Here is a 23,547-nt window from a genome sequence, read left to right on the forward strand (position 1 = left end):
CAATATCTGACTTGGAGGTGAGTCAACCAATCCAGATTGCTACTGCGTAAAAAAAACATGTCTCAGTGCTAGTTCAAGCCTTTTTGCATTTGTTGCAAAACATGAAATGTCTAGCGGATCCAATATTGATCAGTTTGATGATTGGTTGCTATTGGAAGCTCCACTTGCCAAGTTTACTGTGTTAAAACCTTCTGCCTATAATTTTGTGAAAATAAGGATCAGATGCTTATTTTGGTTCTGGAAAATTGTTAAATGCTTTCTATATTTTACTTGCCTTAATTATGGTGGTTCATTTTGTTGGAATAACATCTGATTTGGCTCTGACACCTGAGTATACAATGCATTCTGTTTCTACACGAAACAACATCCGTTCCTTGCTTTGGTTTCTAGCAAAAGTTAAATTTGCCTGGATTACATCATGACTTTTTTTTGCTAATGTAATTGAAGTTTTGAAGATTGGTTATATGGATCTGCAGTCGTAGGAAGGTTGGCTACTAGCCCTTAGTTGTTTAATAACAAAACTTTTTTATTTCCATAATAGTTAATGATAACACTTTCTCAACTTTATTAATAATGCATTTGAAAGTAAGACTTCATTTTAGTTAAAGAAATAAAACTCAAAAATTAAGTTACCTTATTTACATTGTCTCATGTGCCTGTTATTCAGTCTGAACGCATAAGCCATTGGTTCCCATACTCTTATTTCTTGTTTGGCAGCTGTGTTTCTCTATTCAGAATACTTTTGCTTGCCTTTTCTTGATCTGTTCATTACCTGAAATGCTTGCAAGCATTTGTGAAAATGCGCACTAAATATAAGGATCTGATGGTGTGTCTTAGAATGTTAGAATAAAGAGTCTCACTATCCTATGGTAGAGAATAAGGTTATTTGGCCCATTGTATCTGTGCTGACATTTTAAGGTGCTATTCTATTAGTTTCACTCTAGTCTCTCAACATGGAATGTTGAGTTCTGAAGAGGGAATGTTGAGTAAAGACTTCAAAAATATTGTCGTCATTGATGCCTGTGGCACAGAAAATGGTCCTTCAGCCCATCAAGTCTGCGCCCATCAAAACAAACTATTCTAATCCTGTTTTACACGACTTGGTCCATAGCCTTGACAGTGTGGGTCGCCTGGTTACGTTTTTTCTAAACCATCCACACCCTTATTATATACTAGAAAGTAAACATGTGGATACCAGTACAAGTCCTCAAGTTATTGACCTATATGTTTGCTCAGACAAAATTATGTTGTACTTTTAACTGTGTTCCCTGTGTCGCTTGTAGCTCTTACGGATGTAAGGGTGTATCTATATGTGTATTCTCAGTCAATTGGATCAGCTAGACAATTCAATCCCGAAGTTTTCAAGTGTGTTAAGTGACAACATATTCACACATAGTATCTATTATTGAAAATCATCTTTGTACTTTATGCCATTATGTTACAAGTATCCATTATCAAACATTCTGGTAATAGGAACTTTACTGATGCAGTGATTTACAGTTGTCAAGGTTCTTTTGTTCATAGAATTTGTAGTTTCATAGCATTTTAAAAATTGGTCAAGGTCAGAATATTGTCCCAAGGTTAATTTAATTTAATAATGCAAGTTTTGTCAATTATCTGTAAGAGTTGAGAAATCTATTAATTCTTTGATCAAACAGAGACTTTGTAATTTGTTCTGTTAAGTACATAAAACTTCTCAAACTTTGATTTTAAAGTCCTCCATACTGTGTTAGAAATGCTGCATGGATCCTCTACCACAACTCTAATTTTCTGTATCAAAATTAGTTATGCAATTTAACATTTTAATTTGTCTATTTGACTTGCAGTAAAGCTAGCTTGGTGTAAATGCAGTCCAAATCGCAACGTGCAGTAACATCAGGAATCTGTTCATCGCTAAGTACTTGAAGCATTTGTGAAAACGCACACTAAACATAAATGGAATGATATAACCCATTCATGAACTTGATTCATTTTGTTTGTGGTTGCACTTTTTTTTGGTTTAAATATGAGAATTTGATCAATTACAAACCTATTTAATATGTAAGAGAAAGAAACTTTCGAAGATGTAGTATGTGATATTTAACAAGCTTATTAAATGAGAAATGCAGCCTGTATATCAAGTGACACTGGCATGTGAAGTAATATGAAATACTGCATTGCGTCCACCCCAAAATGCCCAAGTCTGTTGCTGAAATCCATTCTTAATCGTTGACCCAAATAAAGTACATTGACTTTTCTACAATTATGAAGCCTTGTAGATCTTATCAATTATTTAAATAGGATATTCTGATGTTTGCATCAGTTCAAAAAACTCCATAGGTTTTTGTTTTTACTTTAATAATTAGATATTGGAATAATTTTCAGGCAATTGTCCCACTTTCTATTTGAGGTGGGAGTGGAATTCAGATGACAGGTTTTAGTTTAAACTTTGCTCTTGATGTCAATCACATAATCGAGACCTTTTTCATCCTGTTTTGTGGCTGATCTGACACCATTTGATTGAACATTTTTTCTGAACTTGTGTTGCTGGAAATAACAATTGTTGTTCTGTTGCATGACTCTCTCGTGATCAGCCCAGAGCATAATTGCCATAGGCAACCAAATGCATTTCAGTTGTCTATGTGCTTTGCTTTCATTCCATAATTTCAAGCTAATCTTTGACTATAATCAAACTTTTTGTTTTATTTTTCTTTCCATTTGGGTACTTCTATTTGAAAATTGGGATGTCATTTAACAACAGGAGCCAGCCAAAGGTACGTTTGAATTTGTTTCTGCTCTTCTCAGTGTTAACAGAGACAGTGGAGTGATACAGATTTGCAGTATTATATATACCCACTACATTTAGAAAACAGATCATTGCAGTTCAGTGCAAAAAGTTGGTGGTGAGGTTTGATCCTTTCCATCAGTGACAAAATGAGAAATCTTATGGAGTATGTCTCACTTGCCTGAATGGGTACTGCTGAAACAATATTGAAGAAGTTTAGTGTCAACCAAATCAAAGCAGTTCTGCTTCATTAGCAGTTAATCCAGCATCTTAAATATCCTCTCCTCTCATTGCCAGTATGACTGCGGTTTATGCTATCTGCAGATGTACTGCAGCAAATCCCCAATGTCTTGCAAACACAAGATCTTCACCATTTTAGAAGGACAAGGCAAGCAAGTGGTTACAACTCCAAATTTCCCTCTAAGTCATGCAGCATTCTGACTTGAACATATTGTATCATGTCTGTATTATTGCTGGGTTTAAATTCTGGAACTCTGAACTCCAAGCATTGTTGGGTATATTGATGCTGTAGTTCTACAAGTTGACAAACCATGCCCACCTTAAAGCAAATAAGGATGGTTAATAAATGTCATTGGCACCCATATCATGAACAACAAGAAAATTAATGAATATTTTGGTGTTGGAGTGCTATGGCTCCTATTCCAAGCCTATTACCTATTTCTCAAATGAATGCAGTACTAGGGAAGTATTATTCCACATTCTATTTCTTATAATGAATTTGATGTTGAATGCCTGCATCCAAATATTAAACTGTGTCACCTTTTATTTACATGTTGGCATCCTAGCTTTTATAAACTAAACAATTATTTCTCTGGAAGCTTCATGACATCACTTTACATTGTAACTTTACAATAAACAATGTAAGAGTGAAAATTTCATTTCAGTTTTATCAAGTAGACCTGAAGGTTTATTAATTTAAATGGTGTTAGAGTTTATACAACGAGCTTTATGTTTCACTTGTGCACATGCTAATAGATTTTGTTAATATTTTATTTACTCATTGCTTATTCTTCAGTAATCTGACACTCAATTCTTTTGCTCGGTATCGAACCTACAAGCACTGATGAACTTAAAAGTTTGTGTGCTCTGTTGTGTCGATAATTAGTATGTCATAGATTATGCTTGAATTTCTAATCTACTTCAAGATTCCAATGTACATTTTTTTGAGCTGACCTTCTTTAATAACTGGATCAGACTCCTCTTGATAAAGTGATCAGACCGTGGTAAAGTTAATTCTGATACTTAATTTCTCTATTGTCCTCAAAGTTCATTGAGGCATTTTTTTTTCCTGCAATAAACTCAAATTACTCATGAAGGTTAAGGTCTCTTAAAAATCTGAAACAGGTGAAGTTAATCGTTTCATACGCCTGCTGTGCGGTAGCAACTCGAGCAATATTATAGAGTCATACAGCGTGGAAACAGACCCTTGGGTCCAACCAGTCTAAAATTCGAAGCTAAAGTAGACTAACGTGCCTGCGCTTGGTCTATAGCCCTCCAGGCATGTCTTATTCATGTACTTATTCAAATGTCTTTTAAATGTTATAACTGTACCCGCATCCACCACTTCCTCTGGAAGTTCATTCCACACACAAACCACTGTGTTTTAAAAAAACCCTCATGTTTTGTTTTAATTTTTCTCCCCTCACCTTGAAAATATGCCCCATAATCTTGAAATCCCCCACCCCGGGGAAACTATACCTGCCATTCACCTTATCTATAACCCTCATTATTTTATAAACCTTCATAAGGTCACTTCTCAACCTCCCTAGTCTCCAGTGAAAAAGGTCCCAGCCTCTCTTTATAATTCCATTCCTGGCAATATCCTGGTAAATCTCTTCTTAATCCTCTCCAGTTTAATAAAATTCTTCCTGTAACAGGGAGACCAGAACTGGACGCAGTACTCCAGAAGAGGCCTCATCAGTGTCCTCAACATAATGTCCTTACTTTTGTACTCAAAGCTCTGAGCAATGAAGGCAAGCCTGCTTCAATATTCTTCATTAACAGGATATTGTTGCCAAGCCCAAAAGATATTCTAGTCACCACACAAATGAACAATGTAGTACATGAATATTAATGCTGATGTGATGCTGGCCATGCAGGTCATATGTCCCAGTGACTGATGGATTGTATCAGTTATCAAATCCCTTTTGCTGTTTACAACAGACTGGGTACAGACTGCACTGCACCTGCCCATGCTGTCAAAACTCAGAACTATTAGGTGTGATTAGGCAGAAATCACTGAACAAACAGGCATGTGTCAAGAATTACACCAGCATCCAATTCAAGATTACCAGTCATGCTTGCAATATGGCTCGCTTACAGTTACTGGAAACAACATATTCATTCAGAAGACCTTGGTCTCATAGAATCATTGAATTCCTAGTGGAAGTGGGCAAAGGAAAAATGTACAAACTCTCACCTGAGGGTGAGAATCAAACCTGGGTCCCTGGCACCGTGATGCAGCGGTACTAACTACTGTGTCATCCTAACTATAGACAAGAAAAAATTTTGTGGCTTTCAGTTAAAAGCTTTGGGATAACTGTCCCCTGATGCATTGGTTGAGGCAGTGTGCACTTGTCAACGAATTATCATCCTGTTCCTCAATCAGTATAAATTCATGTTCCCTTTGAAATTGGGTATTCTTGCATCTGTTCTGACAAATGCAAGATGAAAAGCTTGACAGTATGTCTGTCTTTATTTCCAGTAATAATCAAGTTCTGTGTTACAAAGTGACTAAAATGAGTATTACTTTGGTCTTGGCTAATCTCCTGATTGGAGGGGGAATGGCCAAGATGAAGTGACATTTTGAATTTCAAATTGTGAATAGTACAAATCTAACATTTAAAAACTGCTGGAAATGTACAGCAGGTTAGTCCAATGAGCATGAGAGAGAAGATTTCAGGTCGGATTCGTCAATCCTAGAATGAAAGGTCTTGGCTGTAACAGCTTTCAACTGAAATGCATTCTGTGTATTTAAAGCATGAACTATATCTTAGTCTTCCATTTTTATTTAAGACCTATATATATCATTTTAATTTTATTTTAGTTAAGTATACGTGTCCTTTCCGAGACCAATCTGAAATGAATGCTGACCAAGTTATTTTTCCCTTTTTATGTACGTAGGTTTTTGCATATGATCACTGCTTTTGGTCAATGGATGAGTCCGTTAAGGAGAAGTATGCAGGTATGTTGCATTTATTCTACAGTAAAGCTTTCAGGAATTAATATGGTGTCTGTGAGATATAGCTTGCTTGTGATATTAAGCTGATTTCTAGTTATCCTTTCGCCACCTCCTGTTTGTTTGGGTCCTTCTGCCTCTGACACCATTTGAGAAGGTGAAACAGTGAAACAGGGAAGTGTGGAGTCAGAATAGGAGCTTATCTTCTGGATTGTATCGAAATGGCATTTCATTCTCTTGCTCCCTAACTACTTCTGTTAACCTCTGATGTCAGGAACTTGCTGTATTCACTTAATAATTAAGACGTTGGTGGCAGAGCAAGCTGAAAAGCAAGAATTCAACTCTTTTATTCTTTATATTGAAGCCTTGTCTGCCACTTTTCATCCACTTGAAATTATTCATAGGTTACAAACTCTTACTTAACTCACAATATATGTGCACAGGCTGACCAGGCTTAGGCTAGTGTGATGAAATAATAAATGTGGTTTATTTATTTGACTATATCAAGGCCTTTTTCATACTGAGTAAGAACTATTGGACACCCTGATCACTTTTCTGACTCTTGGCATCCACAAAGGGACAATTAAAATACCTAGCATGAAGTGCATTGGTGTCTGGTTCTTTTTCTTTCATTCAAAAATGTTGTTCCAACTGTTCCACTGTTTCAAATGCACTGACATGTATTGAGTATAGTTTGGAAGATGCTGGTAGTCTACTTGAGAGCCACCTAAATAGTGATTTTTTTTGTATGTGTACCTGGACAATGATGAGGATAGCATTGCAGCTGAATCTACTTCTGGTAGCTCCCACCATCCGTATGTGCATTCATCATTGCATAACTGCTGCTGGGAAGTGTGAAATCCAGAATAAGGTCAAAGTTGCTGAAGAAATGCAGCAGGTCAGGCAGCGTCTGTGGAGAGAAAAACAGTAACTTATTGGGTCCATTGGAGTTGCCAGAAGTACCCGCTTAAGATTTACAGTCCTGTCCGACAATGTGTTGACCTCATTAAGTGCACATTTGTACTGCTACTTATCAGTCATTATTCTTCATTTTATATAACTGTACAGTTATTTCCATTTTTCTCTCCTCCATTCTTTCTCGTTCTAGGTCAAGACATAGTGTTCAAATGTCTTGGTGAAAATTTGCTGCAAAATGCATTTCAAGGATACAATGCTTGTATATTTGCTTATGGACAGACTGGTAAGATATTTCAATAGTGTATTTCTTTAAATGAATGTAACTTGTAAAACAATGTGCAATTACCAGAGCAGCTTAGCTGTCATATGAAGTTCTAGCTAACTATCTTAGTCAAGTGAATAAATGTAAATATGATTTTACAGGGATCCTTGCAAGCTTTTACTATAGATCGTTTTGATCTGATGTTACTTCTGTCAAATAGGTGCTGCTTAAACTGATGAAAATGGGGCTCAGTGGTTAGCACTGCTGCCTCACAGCACCAGGTCCCAGGTTCGATTCCAGCCTTGGGCAACTATCTGTGTGGAGTTTGATCATTCTCCCCGTGTCTGCGTGGGTTTCCTCCGGGTGCTCCGGTTTCCTCCCACAGTCCAAAGATGTGCAGGTCAGAAGAATTGGCCATGCTAAATTGCCCATAAGTTAGGTGCGTTAATCAGAGGGAAATGGGTCTGGGTGGGTTACTCTTCGGAGGATTGGTGTGGGCTTCTTGGGCCAAAGGGCCTGTTTCCACACTGTAGGGAATCTAAAAATAAGACAAAGACAACTATATTTGTAAAGTAACTATTCATTTCAGACTGCCCTATTTTCCATAGTGTTTGGAAGAGTGAAGCTGAATTTATTTTGTGTTTTAATACCTTATTAATTATCTATCCATACCTATTGGTTAGGCTCAGGGAAATCTTACACAATGATGGGTTCAAAGGACAAGCCAGGTTTGATCCCCCGATTATGCAGCAAACTATTCGAGCGAGCATTGCAAGAGGCCAATGAGGAACAAACTTTCACTGTTGAAGTGTCATACATGGAAATCTACAATGAAAAGGTCCGCGACCTCCTTGATCCAAAAGGGTAAGTGAGAGAAAATAAAGGTGAAGAGCAAGCATACTTAAATCCGGAAGTGGAAGTCATTTTGTTGGGTATGCATTAACACAGTACTTCTGTACTGCTTTAACTTTAATTCACCATTGACATTTTTTCAACGAGGAGAAAGTGAGGACTGCAGATGCTGGAGATCAGAGTAGAGAGCGGGGTGCTGGAAAAGCACAGCAGGTCAGGCAGCATCCGAGGAGCAGACGAATCAACGTTTTGGGCACATGCCCTTCATCAGGAATGAGGCTTGTGGGCCAGGGTCTCTGATAAGCTGGAGAGGGATGCGACTGGGGGGAAGGTAACTGGGAATGCAGTAGGTAGATGAAGGTTGGGGAGAAGGTGATAGGTCGGAGAGGAGGGTGGAGTGGATAGATTGGAAAGATGATGGACAGGTCAAGTGGGCGGTGCTGAGTTGGAGGCTTGGGCCTGGGATAATGTTTGGGGGAGGGTGTGGGGAAGAGGTGGGGAGGGAATGATGAAACTGGTGAAATCTACATTGATCACATGTGGTTGCAGGGTCCCAAGGCGGAAGACATTGGTGGTTAGGGCTTGGTTATGGAGGATGCCCAGGACCTGTATGTCCTTGGTGGAGTGGGAGAGGGAGTTTAACTGTTCTACCAAAGGGTGGTGGGGTTGATTGGTGCGGGTGCCCCAGAGATGTTCTCTGAAATGATACACAAATAGGCGTCCTGTGTCCCCGATATAGAGGAGACCACATCGGGTGTAACAGATACAGTAGATGACATTTGTGAAAGTACAGGTAAATTTCTGTCAAATGTGCAAGGACCTTTGGGGCCTTGGAGGTGAGGGGGAAGGTGTGGATGCAGGTTTTGCACCTCCTGTGGTGGCAGAGCTGGTTGGGGGGGGGGGGGGCTGGAATCTGTCAAGGGAGCTACAGAGGGAATGGTCTCTCTGGAGTGCTGATAGAGGTGGGGAGGGAAAAATATCCCTCGTGGTGGGGTTTGTATGTAAGTGGTGGATGTGGCGGAGGATGATGCGATGTATTCGGAGGTTGGTGGGGTGGAAGGTGAGGACCAGAGGGGTGGGATTCAAGGGCAGAGTTGCGGGAAGTGGAGGAGATGCACTGGAGGGCATGGTTGACCATGTGGGAGAGGAAATCGCAGTCTATGAAGGAGGAGGCCATGTTGGATTTTCAGTGGTGAAATTGGTCCTCCTGGGAACAGATGTGGCAGAAGCAGAGGAATTGGGAATAAAGGATGGCATTTTTACAGGAGGCAAGGTGGAAGGTGGTGTAGTCCAGGTAACTCTGGTAATTGGTGGGGTTGTAGTAGATGTCTGAGATTAGATGGTCGCCAAAGGTGGATGCGGAAAGGTCCAGGAATGGGAGGGAGGTGTCTGTGATAATCCATGTGAATTTGAGGGTGGGGTGAAAGGTGTTAGTGAACCGTTCAACCTCCTTGTGGGAGTATGAGTTAGTGCCGAAACAGTCATTCATGTAGCAGAGGAAAAGGTGTGGGTTGGCGCTGGTGTAGTTGTGCAAGATGGACTGTTCCACATACACGACAAAGAGGCAGGGATAGCTGGGGCCCATGCGGGTGTCCATGGCTACCCTTTTGGTTTGGAGGAAGTGAGAGGATTGGAAGGATTTCTTCCACGAGGCAATTTTCTGTCTCTTTACACCTCGTGATGTGTGTCAACAGTATTAATTTTTCTTCTTGCATGGATTAAACTTCATTGGTCTCATTTGTTGACACTTCAGTTGAGATCTACTTTTTGATCATGATTTCTTCAGCAAGATTTGCACAATGTTGCCAGGGCTGGAGGATTTGAGCTACAGGGAGAGTCTGTATAGGCTGTGGCTGTTTTCCCGCAAGTGTTGGAGGCTGAGGGGTGACCTGATAGAGATTTATAAAATCATGAGAAGTGAGGATAGGGTAAATAGACAAAGTTTTTTGCCTGGGGTGGGGGAGTCCTTGTTGCAATTAGAGAGGTGGGGTTCAAGTGCGGAAGTGTGGCAAGTAGAGGTGTACACACCCTGGCTCGTGTGCTCATGTGCGCCGCCTCCCGCCCTGGCTCGTGTGAAATGCTATCCCTTATTCCCAATTCCTCCCCTCCCACGTGGTGGATGATGCCCTCCAGCGTATTTTCTCCACTTCCCACACCTGTAACCACAAGGACAGAATCCCTCCAGTTCTCACCTTCCACCCCACCAACCTCTGTATACATCGCATCATTCTCTACCATTTCCATCACCTAAGAACAGACCCCACCACCAGGGAAAAATTTCCCTCCCCACCCCAATCTGCGTTCTGGAGAGACCATTCCTTCCACGACTCCCTTGTTAGGTACATGGCCCCCCACCAACCTTCCCTCCACTCCCGGCACCCTCCCCCGCCACCACAAGAAGTGCAAAACCTGTGTCCACACCTCTCCCCTTACCTCCATCCAAGGTTCCAAAGGATCCTTCCACATTCAACCGAGATTTACCTGTACTTCCACACATGTCATCTACTGTGTCCATTGCTCCTGATGTGGTTTCCTCTACACTGGGGAAATAGGATGCCAACTTGCGGATCGTTTCAAAGGACATCTCTGGGACGCGCGCAGTAAACCATCTCATCGTCCCATAACCAAACATTTCAACTCCTCCACCCACTCTACAAAGGACATGCACGTCCTGGGCTGCCTCCATGCCAAATCCTAACCACCCGATGTCTGGAGGAAGAACGCCTCATCTTCTGCCTTGGGATCCTTTCTGGAGATTGACATCACAAAGCACCTACTTTCTTGGAGGTGCTGCATGCATACTCTTTATTCCAACATGGAATGAATGTGTTGGTTTTACTGTCCAACTCTAATTCTGCTTCAGGTGGAGATGAGCTACTTTTTTGAACCTCATACCTGTAGTTCATCACATGTTTTCAATTCATATGTAAAGAACCAGAGAATCTCATCACTACATATGACTTTTCTCTTAATGCTGACTGGAGTGTGGCTTAAACAAATCCTGTCTTTAGCCATATTTATCTCTTGATATTAGAAAAAACTTATTTTAGTGGGTTGTGTGAGGATGAATAATAGGTGAGGATACCCTGCTTGATGGAGAAGATAAAGTAAGTGGTATTTTAATTATCTTATTTCCTCACATATCTGCCTGTAGCATCATGCGCGACGAAATGTATCCAGTCAGCCACAACGGGCCAATGAGCCTCCTGCACTGATGAGAAGAATGAGATTCTCTGGTTTTTTACATAATATGAATTGAAAACATGTGGTGAACAACAGGTATGAGGTTCAAAAAAGCAGCTCACCTCCACCTGAAGCAGAATTTGAGTTGAACAGTAAAACCAATACATTCATTCCATGGTGGAATAAATAGTATGTATGCAATAGAACAGTTTTACAGAATATATTCCAAGACATGCCAACCCATTGGTCAGCCACCCCATTCCAATTGCTACATTCTAACCAATGTGCAATTAACAATTTGCATTAGAAATGATCCAGAGAAGCTTCAAAATGGTGAACTAAGAAAATAAAATTAGAAACGTTTCAGAATTTTGATCTCCTGAATGAAAGGTTCTTACTTCTTGATTGAAGAGGAACATTATGGCATTGGTTCCACTTTGTAAAGTGCATCACCAGCTGCTCAAAATGCAGACCTTGCAGTCTCATTATTGTTTCATATCTGTCAGCACTATTCTGATATGAAACCAGAGATACAAATACAATTTGTTTCTCACCTGAATTTTTTAAAATTTTATTTTGTTATACATTTTTGCGCACTTGTTTTATAGGAGCCGACACACTTTGAAGGTGAGGGAACACAAAGTTTTAGGTCCATATGTGGACGGTCTGTCCAAACTGGCTGTGACAAGCTACAAGGTAAGGAATATAATTAATCAAACTGTGTCAAACATGATTTTGTGGGTAGCAACTTCTAAAATGTAGCAGAAGTAAGGTTTTCAAGTGGTTGGTGTTACCACAAACCAAAACACTGGTTACAATTGAAGTCGCTACAAAAAAAAATTACTACTTTATTCAAAGCCTTCAGTTTAAAATTTAGTGGTTAAAAATCTTAAGATTTATGCTATTGGATTTTATTGCCAACATGACAGACTGTTTTGTGTACACGCTATTGCTTGAGGTGTTATTTACTATATTTTGGTTGAAGCAAATGGCTGAACGGTTGTAAATATTCTTGGAAACAATGCTGACTTTGTTTTAATTTTCAACATGCTGGAAGTTTTTGACAACTGAAATTTTCAGAAACTTTGGTTTTCATCTCTTACTTTTCTTCTTAAACCAAAGTTAATTCAGTTACACTTGCTCTCCTCTATTCCCTGCCACCAAGTAAATTTAAAAATAGCATATTGTGGGAGTCTCCCAAGTTGTGTGTCTGAAGTTGCGCATCTTTCTGACTTGGGTGTATATTGTTGTTTCCTTCTAATCTACAACATACAACTCTTAAGGGGTGCACCAACAGAGAGACCCAGTGTTTGGGCGACAGGGTATTCTTGGTAGTATGTCACTCCTACACATGACGTATGGTCTAATATAATGCATTAAAATAGTTGAAATTTTGCCAAGCATGCAAAGAAGTTTTAGACTGGACTTGACTTGCAGCTGCTGTCTAAGCTTCCCCAGTTTTCTTAAAGATGTGACTAAGATGCTTTCAACATAAAGTGACAAAAATTCTTAAATGCAGCATATGGAGGTAACACATTATCTGCAGTACACCACTCCAAGTATTATATTTCCCCCCAGGTCTGGCAGTATCTGTGGAGAGAAAGCAGACTTAACATCTTGGGTCCAGTGACTCCTCTTCAGAATGGACTGTAGCTAGAAAAAGTTTGGTAGATATGGAGTGGGGTGAGGGGGAGGAGTAAAGATAAGTGGAGATGGAGCCCAGAGAGAGAGAGAGAGAGAAACAATTGAGCAGACAAAGGAATGCCTGAAGGTCAGCCTGGGATAATAGCTGCTAATGTGAACTGTTAGTGACTGACAATGGGTTTTTGTGGGGTTGTTACCCACAAACTCTCCAGGCTCTATCTGCTGCCAGACCTGCATTTTTCCAGCAATTACAGATTTTGTTTCTGATTTACAATATCTGCACTTGTGTGTTTTTGTTTTTTCAAACCATATCCCCTGTCTCACAAGAAAATAGTTTTTTTCTTGGAACAAGACAAGTGACAAGTTATTTGCAGCTCTCAAGCTTTTAAGAGGCTGTCTGTTGGGAGCTGTCATAAGATTTGAAATGAATGACCTTGATTGTACCTATTTTAAGATAACAGGAAATTCGAACAGAATGGGAAAAAAGTTCTATGGGAGAGGGCAATATTTTAAAAAAACATGTTTCTCTTATTCAACAGGACATTGAGTCTTTGATGTCAGAAGGGAATAAGTCTCGAACAGTTGCTGCAACGAACATGAATGAGGAGAGTAGTCGTTCCCATGCAGTATTCAACATTATCCTTACACACACACTATATGATCTCCAATCTGGGGTGAGGAAATATGCATTGAAATCTATTTGAATTTTAGAGGTGCTGCTTATGTGCAGGAGGTAGCCTGGGTGCTCAGGTGAAGTAGTTGCAAATGGGTATCAAGTAGAAAACAGTAAGAGATCTCTATGACTCTAATACTCAATAAGATGAAGATTTAATGGGAAAATTGGCTTCTAAAAGCTGGGAGGCAAGCAGGAGGCTGGAAGAACACAGCAAGCCAGACAGCATCGGGAGGTGGAGAAGTCAATGTTTCTGGTGTAACCCTTTTTACGCCTGAAATGTTGACTTCTCCACCTCCTAATGCTACCTGGCTAGCTATGTTCTTCCAAGCTCCTGCGTGCCTACCTTGGATTTCAGTATCTGCAGTTTTTTTTGTCTCTTTCTAAAAGCAAGGAGGCTATTTTGAACTATGCCCAGAGTTCCAAAATGCACTGTGGCTCATTGAGTGGGCTGTGGTGGAGTGCAATGGAGAAAACAAGATCTCATTTTAGGCAGAGTGTGCTTGGACCAAATTATGGTTAAATCAAAGTGGGGTGGTGCCATGTGGAATTTGAAAGCCAAGGTGACAATTTTGAAGTCAAATGGTGGAATTATTCACAATTACTGAAACCGATGATTGTCAGGGTTGTGTGGATCAATTTCTATAAGGCAGATTACACCTTATCAACTTTATAGGCTTCTTAGAAGCAGGAACTGGGCATTAGAAAAAGTGGATGTGGTTTATTTGCAATTTCAAAAACATCTGAAAGGTGTCGCATGGAGTTACAGCAAGCATAATATTGTATTTGTGGCAATGTGTCACACAAATAGAAAGACAGATGTTGGAGAAGAAAACTTCTTGGTCTGTGAAGGTCTGAAGGAATATAGCACAGATGCAGTCTTAGGGTAAGGGGCCAATTATTTAGAATTGAGATGAGGCATTTCCTCATTCAAAAGGTTGTGAATCTTTGGAGTTTTATGCCAGTAGAGGGTTGTGGAGTTTCCACTGCTGAATACATTCATCATTGGGATAGGTAGGTATTTGCTGTTCAGGGAATTGAAGGACATAGAATGTGGGCGGGAAAGCTGAGTTGGAAGCCCTAGATCAGCCACTGTTATATTAAATGGTGGAACAGGCTTGACAGACTGCATGGCCTAAGTCTGCTCCTATTTCATGGGTTCTTGGTTTTATATCTTGGGTCATCTTGGGAAAGAAAAGTGGTTTGGATTAGGAGAGGAATTAATTTTTGAGATTCCTGTATAGCCAGATGTGAGCTAACTGCAGTATTTTCTTTCTATATAGACTTCAGGTGAGAAGGTGAGTAAACTGAGCCTTGTGGACCTGGCAGGCAGTGAGAGGGCAGCGAAATCTGGAGCTGCTGGAGATCGATTAAAGGAAGGAAGCAACATTAATAAGTGAGCTTTCGTGATCGCTGTGATGAAATGTTCAATTTACAGCTACTTACTAATTGGTGCTTATAAAAATAATATTCCAAAGCTATAGGTGTCAATTGTGCAGGATTACTACCCCTTAACTCCAAATCAGATGGGCAAGCCATTATCTAAACATAAGAACTATTGGCATTGTGACTTGTTGAGGGAGTCGCTATTCATCCTTGCCTCTTTTTCTTTAGAAGTCTAATGTTGAAAGGAACATATTCATTTTTCCAACTCTTTTAAAAAGGATCTTAGATTTTGTGTAGGACGTGCAATTCTCTATCAACCCCTCTCGGAATATTTTTGGCCATTCAAAAGGATTCAATAAAAAAATCCTACCTTTTAATTTTTGACCTGAATTGTAATAGTTGAAGGAGAAACGTTCCATTTACTTGACATTCCAAGTCCAATATGGCAGGTTGATGTATACTGAATCTACTGCATTATCTTTCCCAGTAATCTGTGAAGTTGTTTATATTTAAACAACTCCTTACTATCCTTGGCTTGGCTACTTGATTGAGTCATAGAGATATACAGCACAGAAAAACACCCTTAGGTCCAATTAGTCCATGTTGACCAAATAAATCCAGTCCCATTTGTTAGCATTTGGCCCACGTCCCTCTAAACCCTTCCGTTTCATATACCCATCCAGATGCCTTTTAAATGTTAGGATTGTACCAACCTCCACCACTTCCTCTGGCCTCTCCATTCTATACGTGCACCAACCTCTGCGTGAAAAAGTTGCCCCTTAGGTCCATTTTAAATCTTTCCACTCTCACCTTAAACCTATACCTTCTTGTTTAGGCACCCCCATCTTGGGGAGAAGACGTTGTCTATTTACCCTATCTATGCCCTTCATGACTTGATAAACCTCGATAAAGTTATCCCCTCAGACTCTGGTCCAGCAAAACGACCCCCAGTCTATTCAGCCTTCCTCTCTAGCCCATACCCTCCAGCCCTGACAACATTCTTGTAAGTCTTTTCTGAACCCTTTCAAGTTTCGCAACTTCCTTCCAATAGGAAGGAGACCAGAATTGCATGCAATATTCCAAAAGGGGCCTAACTGATGTCCTGTATAGCCACAATATGACCTTCCAACTCCTATAGAGTCATAGAGATGTACAGCACGGAAACAGACCCTTCGGTCCAACCCGTCCATGCCGACCAGATATCCCAACCCAATCTAGTCCCACCTGCCAGCACCTGGCCCAAATCCCTCCAAACCCTTCCAATCATATACCCATCCAAATGCCTCTTAAATGTTGCAATTGTACCAGCCTCCACCACATCCTTTGGCAGCTCATTCCATACACATACCACCCTCTGTGTGAAAACGTTGCCCTTTGGGTCTCTTTTATATCTTTCCCCTCTCACCCGAAACCTATGCCATCTAGTTCTGGACTCCCCGACCCTGCCTATTTATCCTATCCATGCCCCTCATAATTTAGTAAACTTCTATAAGGTCACCCCTCAGCCTCCGATGCTCCAGGGAAAACAGCCCCAGCCTGTTCAGCCTCTCCCTGTAGCTCAGATCCTCCAACCCTAGCAACATCCTTGTAAATCTTTTCTGAACCGTTTCAAGTTTCGCAACATCTTTCCGATAGGAAGGAGATCAGAATTGTATGCAATATTCTAACAGTGGCATAACCAATTTCCTGTACAGCTGCAACATGACCTCCCAACTCCTGTACTCAATACTCTGACCAATAAAGGTAAGCATAGCAAACGCCTTCTTTACTATCCTATCTAACTGCAACTGCACTTTCAAGGAGCTATGAACCTGCACTTGAAGGTCTCTTTGTTCAGCAACACTCCCTAGGATCTTACCATTAAGTGTATAAGTCCTGCTAAGATTTGCTTTCCCAAAATGCAGCACCTCACATTTATCTGAATTAAACTCCATCTGCCCATTTGCCCATCTGGTCCAGATCCTGTCGTAATCTGAGGTAACCCTCTTCACTGTCCACTACATCTCCAATTTTGGTGTCATCTGTAAACTTACTAACTGTACCTCTTATGTTCGCATCCAAATCATTTATGTAAATGACAAAAATTAGAAGACCCAGCACCGATCCTTGTGGCACTCCACTGGTGACAGGCCTCCAGTCTGAAAAACAACCCTCCACCACCACCCTCTGTCTTCTACCTTTGAGCCAGTTCTGTTTCCAAATGGCTAGTTCTCCCTTTATTCCATGAGATCTAACCTTGCTAATCAGTCTCCCATGGGGAACCTTGTCGAACGCCTTACAGAAGTCCATACAGATCACGTCCACCGTTTTGCCCTCATCAATCCTCTTTGTTACTTCTTCAAAAAACTCAATCAAGTTTGTGAGACATGATTTCCCATGCACAAAGTCATGTTAACTATCCCGAATCAGTCCTTGCCTTTCCAAATACATGTACATCCTGTCCCTCCGGATTCCCTCCAACAACTTGCCCACCACCGAGTTCAGGCTCACTGGTCTATAGTTCCCTGCTTGTCCGTACCACCCTTCTTAAACAGTGGCACCACATTTACCAACCTCCAGTCTTCCGGCACCTCACCTGTGACTATTGATGATCCAAATATCTCAGCAAGAGGCCCAGCAATCACTTCTCTAGCTTCCCACAGAGTTCTCGGGTACACCTGATCAGGTCCTGGGGATTTATCCACCTTTAACCGTTTCAAGACATCCTCCTCTGTAATCTGGACATTTTGCAAGATGTCACCATCTATTTCCCTACAGTTTATATCTTCCATATCCTTTTCCACAGTAAATACTGATGCAAAATATTCATTTAGTAACTCCCCCATTTTCTGTGGCTCCACACAAAGGCTGCCTTGCTGATCTTCGAGGGGCCCTATTCTCTCCCTAGTTACTCTTTTGTCCTTAATATATTTGTAAAACCTCTTTGGATTCTCCTTAATTCTATTTGCCAAAGCTATCTCATGTCCCCTTTTTGCCCTCCTGATCACCCTCTTAAGCATACTCCTACTTTCTTTATACTCTTCTAAGGATTCACTCGATCTATCCTGTCTGTACCTGACATATGTTTCCTTCTTTTTCTTAACCAAACCCTCAATTTCTTTAGTCATCCAGCATTCCTATAGCTATCAGCCTTCCCTTTCACCCTGACAGGAATATACTCTCTCTGGATTCTTGTTATCTCATTACTGAAGGCTTCCCATTTTCCAACCGTCCCTTTATCTGCGAACGTCTGCCTCCAATCAGCTTTTGAAAGTTCTTGCCTAATACCATCAAAATTGGCCTTTCTCCCATTTAGAACTTCAACTTTTAGATCTGGTCTATCTTTTTCCATCACTATGTTAAAATGAATAGAATTATGGTCGCTAGCCCCAAAGTACTCCCCCACTGACACCTCAGTCACTTGCCCTGCCTTATTTCCCAAGAGTAGGTCAAGTTTTGCACCTTCTCTAGTAGGTACATCTACATACTGAATCAGAAAATTGTCTTGTATGCACTTAAGAAATTCCTCTCCATCTAAACCTTTACCACTATAGCAGTCCCAGTCGATGTTTGGAAAGATAAAATCCCCTACCATAACCACCCTATTATTCTTACAGATAGCTGAGATATCCTTACAAGTTTGTTTCTCAATTTCCACCTGACTATTGGGGGGGTCTATAATACAATCCCAATAAGGTGACCATCCCTTTCTTATTTCTCAGTTCCACCCAAATAACTTCCCTGGATGTACTTCTGGAAATATCCTCCCTCAGCACAGCTGTAATGCTATCCCTTATCAAAAGTGCCACTCCCCCTCCTCTCTTGCCTCCCTTTCTATCCTTCCTGTAGCATTTGTATCCTAGAACATTAAGCTGCTAGTCCTGCCCATCCCTGAGCCATGTTTCTGTAATTGCTATGATATCCCAGTCCCATGTTCCTAACCATGCCCTGAGTTCATCTGCCTTCCCTATTAGGCCCCTTGCATTGAAATAAATGCAGTTTAATTTATTAGTCCTACCTTGTCCCTGCCTGCCCTGACTGTTTGACTCACTTCGTTTCTCAGCTGTACCCATCTAAGATCGATCTCTTTCCCTGGGTCCTCCTCCTCTCTCCCCCCCCCCCCACTTACTAGTTTAAACCCTCCCAAGCATTTCTAGCAAATTTCCCTGCCAGTACTTTAGTCCCCTTCACATATTTTTTAAATAAATGTTAGAACAAACCTTAATGACTCTCAGCTATCTATCTAATATGAGGGATCTACTACCGTGAAAAATTTTGAAGTCCTTCTGCTCTATGACTTAATTTCTTTTTTTCTCATGTTTGATTCTGAAAGCCCTTTTAACTTGGTGTCCATAATTTACCTTCAGGAGTAAATTCTAATTTGTATTCTAAATTTGCATTAGTATGGAAAATGTCCTTTGAGCAATCAGAACTTTCCATTTCCATGGAACATCAGTGTTGAATATGAATGTATGAATTGAGCCAAATTGTGGTAATGTCACTGGAATAGCATTCCAGGACACCAGCCATTCATTTTCCATAGACGTGAGTTTGAATTCTAACATGACAAGTGATGAAATTCAAATTCAGTAACTATCTGAATTAAAAGCCAGCATGATGGAAACTAGAATGCTGTCAATTGTAATAAAAATCCATTTGGTTCATTTAAGTCCTTCAAAAGAAGGAAAACATGTCCCTGTCTGGTTTGGCCTACATGTAACTCCGGACCACAGGAGTGTAGTTGTCTTGTAACTACCCTTGGAAAAGGCCTAGTAAGCCATTTGGTTCCAAGGCATATAGGGATGGCCGTAAGGGTTGGCCCTGCTATCGATGCTCTCATGTGTAAATTAAATTTTTAAAAAGTTCCTGTTAGAATGAAAAATATTATTAGATGGTCCTCACGATTATTGGTCTTGCTTGCGAATGGATGAAAGTACATTTTCTTAGTGATATAGTGTTTCTTTATGTTAAATCTTCCTTCCCCAGATCTTTAACAACACTAGGCCTAGTAATTTCTGCTTTGGCAGATCAGGCTGCTGGTAAAAACAAGAACAAGTTCGTTCCTTACAGAGACTCTGTACTGACTTGGCTACTCAAGGTAAATTGTTACTTTACACCTGGTTTACGATTTTTCAAAGTTAAGACCTCCAGCCTTTGTTTTGTCAGATGTCTGTCTGTACTTCTGTATCCTGTGAAAGCAGAGCAGAGGCTAAGTGATTAGGTGAGAGAAGGAGAAGTTGGTATCTTAAAAACTGACTGATTTTATTGAAAGCTACCTATCTGTTCTTGTTCCCAAGAGTGGTATATTGTATGAGGAGAAAATAGAAACATTTTTCTTCCAGTGGAGAGGTGATATAACAGACACAGTCACAAGATTTGTATTGAAACTTGTTTACAGTCAGCTTTGCCTTTTGTAAACTTTGAATGTGGACTGCTGTCATGTGTACAGCTCTGGTTCAATAGAACAGTGTTTAGTGTTCTTTATCTTGTTATGTAAATATACCACACCCAGTAATTCTCTTTTCTAGACCTGTTTTATGCCTAATTGGCTGATTCGAGCCATGAGGCTTCATGTGGCTGAACACCATCCTGTGGTGTCTGCTATGAAGTGGACATCTGATCATAGAATCAAGTTCTGACAACCTGCTATCCCCTGCTTCTTTAGAGTTTCTAGAATACTATTTGGTTACTGGTGACTTGGATGTGGTGCTGGGTTCATAGTACTTCACCCCACACCCAGACTTTGGAAGAGTAGAAAGAATGTGGTGATGAAGATTAGATGATTATGAAGGGCTGTACATCTATTCAACTATTTGAGAGTCAGTTTTGTTAATTACTTCGCTCTGCTTCTTTCAGATGTGGAAAGTAGTTTAGCTAGCTCTTACTGACCTGCACCAAAGGTGGATTCAAAGTTTGCAGTCTGAAGCACCAGTTGAATTCTTTCAGCTAACACTTTCTGTTTCTGGTTATGTTTGCCTGTTGTTTGAGGGCAACCAGAAGAAGAAAGATGACTTCGTAATAAGGAGCTGATGTTTTTATTGCTGCTGCTGCTGTTGTCCTTTCTGGCATAGATATCTGAACGGGTCTAAATTCCGTCCTCCTCAGCCAATAAGGCTGGGTGGAACTAGGTGAGATTTGTTTGGCATGATGAGTAAGAAAGTAGGGGTATATATATGTTTTTCTTGATCTAACCTTCCTCTGTTTCTCCACGATGAAGCAAGCATAGATAATAGGAGCAGAAATCGGCCAGTCAGCCCTTTGAGCCTGCTTTGCCATTCAATTTGGTCATGGTTGATCATCCAGCTCAATACCCTGGTCCAGCTTTCACTCATACTCTTTGATCCGTTTACCTCTGAGTTTTGTCTAACTCCTTTGTGTTTTGGCCTCAACCATTGCATAGAATTCCCAAGCCTCATGAAAATAATGATGCATTAATTGTATCTAACTCTTAGCACCACTGCTGCAGTGGCAACCACAGAGCAATCTGCAAGCAGTCCTTTTCTCCAAGTATTGTATCTCAGGTTAGTTCTCATTGTCATCTGATTAATATTCATTAAATAAATATATTTGTAAACAAGGAAATGGATGAATTCTATCCTTTATTGCTGGCACCATGCACTTTGACTTCTCATTGGTCAAGTGTTTGGCTGAAACCCAGGTTAGGATGAAAGTAATCTTTATACTCCTGATTATCAGGTGCTGTCTGAAAACCGGTTTGGTCAGTCTAATCTTGCAGCTTCTTTTGGAATGGAGCATAGATATGTAAAATAGCCCATAATACTTGAAGGCGCTGAGTAGTAGTGGATGTGATTATTTCAGCATTGATTCTTCCTAGTACTTTAGCAAGAAATCTTTCCTTGTGTGAGCTTTGATAGATTGTATTGGTGGTGTTTTGACCATTGAGAAGGAGAAACGTGAATATGGTAGAATTTAATCCTGCTATCACCCTATGTGTATGCATTCTCTTTTTTGTACACTATATTAAAATAATGATTAGCAATGGGATATTGGTACTTAACTGTTTGATCATTGACCCACCATGAACGTCAGTATAGCTCCTGCCTCTGAACCAGAAATTCTGGATACAAGTCCTAATCTCGGACGTGTTTTCCATGAAAGATGTGTTCAGATCTGTACTCCATTTGGGATACTTATAATTGAGATTATGTACATATTCAGATATAGATAGTTCAGATATTTAGTCCAAATCATTGCTTTTTTTTTTAAACATAAACGCAGGATAGTCTTGGTGGAAATAGCAAAACAGCAATGATCGCAACAGTGAGCCCGGCAGCAGACAATTATGATGAAACCCTGTCAACACTGAGGTATGCAGACAGAGCCAAAAACATAATTAATCATGCTGTGGTGAACGAGGATCCCAATGCCCGAATCATCCGTGAACTCCGTGAAGAAGTAGATAAACTGCGTGAGCAGCTGTCCAGAGCAGAGGTATGATGTGATGGGAGTTTCTGATTTTAAACCAAATGTTATTAAATCCGTTATAAATAGATTAGTAGAGTGCATGTTTAACCTGAAGGAAGGAATAGACTTAAATAATTCAGTCAATATTAGGCACAATTTTAAATGGCTCATGGCATTAAGTATTACATATATAAAATTCTAATGTTATAATGCTAAGAAAAGTTCTTAAAATGAAGAATGCAAATGCTGGAGATCTGAAACAATAATAGAAATTGCTGGAGAAACTCAGCAGGCTGGCAGCAAATTTTGGAAGAAAGCAGAATTAATGCTTCGAGTCTGGTGACTCTTCATCAGAACAGAGTTTAACTCTGCTTTCTTCCAGATGCTGCCAGACCAGCTGAGTTTCTCCAGCCACCTGTGTTTTTGTTTTTAAAAAAAAATCCTAATCACTCAGTTAATAAATGCACTGATAGCTGTTATGTTGTTATGTTAGATTGGAAGGTCCAGGTTCAGATTCTAGTTAATATTCAATTGAAAGGCTGTTTCCGTCTACGAATTTCTGAGACAAATACGAAAGTTGGAAAAGAGGAGCATGCAGAGCCACAGTGACCCCTGCTGGAGAATGCAGATTTGTTCATTTTTAAAAATCACATGACACCAGGTAAAAGTCCAACAGGTTTATTTGAAGGCACTAGCTTTCAAAGTGCTGCTTCAGGTGGTTGGCACAATTTGGTGTTATGTGTTTGTCCATCCCAATCCAACAGCAGCTCCTCCAAATCTTGTTCATTTTTGATAGATTCATAGAAGCAAATAGCACACAAAGGAGCCACCTGGTCTAACACGTTTGTGCCCCCTCATCATGCTTCATTCCATGCACTTTGTCCATTCTCCACTAATCAACTACCTGGCTAACTCACTTTATTTGTGGAATTCTTCCAAAATAGTTTCATGTGAAGGATTGAACAATTGAGTAAAAGCACTTCTCTTTTTACTGCTGTCTCTAATCTTTCACCGATGAAGTTGAAGCTATACCTTCTTTATCATTAACAATTCCTCAATGTTTAGTTTTTCCTTTATTCTATCAAAATCTCTCTTCACCTTGATAACCTCTATGTTCTAAGGAGAAACATTTCTAATTTTTTTCAACCTTCCCTCATAATTCAAAGTCCTTGTCCCTGGTAAGGCCCTCTCTGCCTCTTCTCAGGCCAATCCATCTTTCCTGAAGTATGGTGTTCAGAATTGTCCACAGTACTCCCACCTAA

General features: G+C 40.3%; 1 protein-coding gene across 4 annotated transcripts in view; it reads left to right on the forward strand.

Annotated features, from left to right (window-relative positions):
* The window catches only part of LOC122552613 (kinesin-like protein KIF13B), a 174,998-nt gene that overhangs the window by 79,980 nt on the left and 71,471 nt on the right, over positions 1-23,547 (forward strand). For 3 of the 4 annotated variants that reach the window (XM_043695364.2, XM_043695366.2, XM_043695365.2), the window contains exons 3-11: positions 2,741-2,753; positions 5,909-5,969; positions 7,072-7,164; positions 7,827-8,007; positions 11,787-11,874; positions 13,362-13,496; positions 14,779-14,891; positions 19,847-19,958; positions 22,100-22,312. In XM_043695364.2, coding sequence (XP_043551299.2) covers positions 2,741-2,753; positions 5,909-5,969; positions 7,072-7,164; positions 7,827-8,007; positions 11,787-11,874; positions 13,362-13,496; positions 14,779-14,891; positions 19,847-19,958; positions 22,100-22,312 — 1,009 coding nt within the window. Of the gene's footprint in view, positions 1-2,740; positions 2,754-5,908; positions 5,970-7,069; positions 7,165-7,819; positions 8,008-11,786; positions 11,875-13,361; positions 13,497-14,778; positions 14,892-19,846; positions 19,959-22,099; positions 22,313-23,547 lie in introns of those variants that run through there. The other variant, XM_087991135.1, reaches the window with a different exon arrangement.

The sequence above is a fragment of the Chiloscyllium plagiosum genome, unplaced genomic scaffold (assembly GCF_037043375.1).
Source record: "Chiloscyllium plagiosum isolate Xiang-an unplaced genomic scaffold, Cpla_swu_hap1 HiC_scaffold_10, whole genome shotgun sequence".
Lineage (NCBI taxonomy): Eukaryota > Metazoa > Chordata > Chondrichthyes > Orectolobiformes > Hemiscylliidae > Chiloscyllium > Chiloscyllium plagiosum.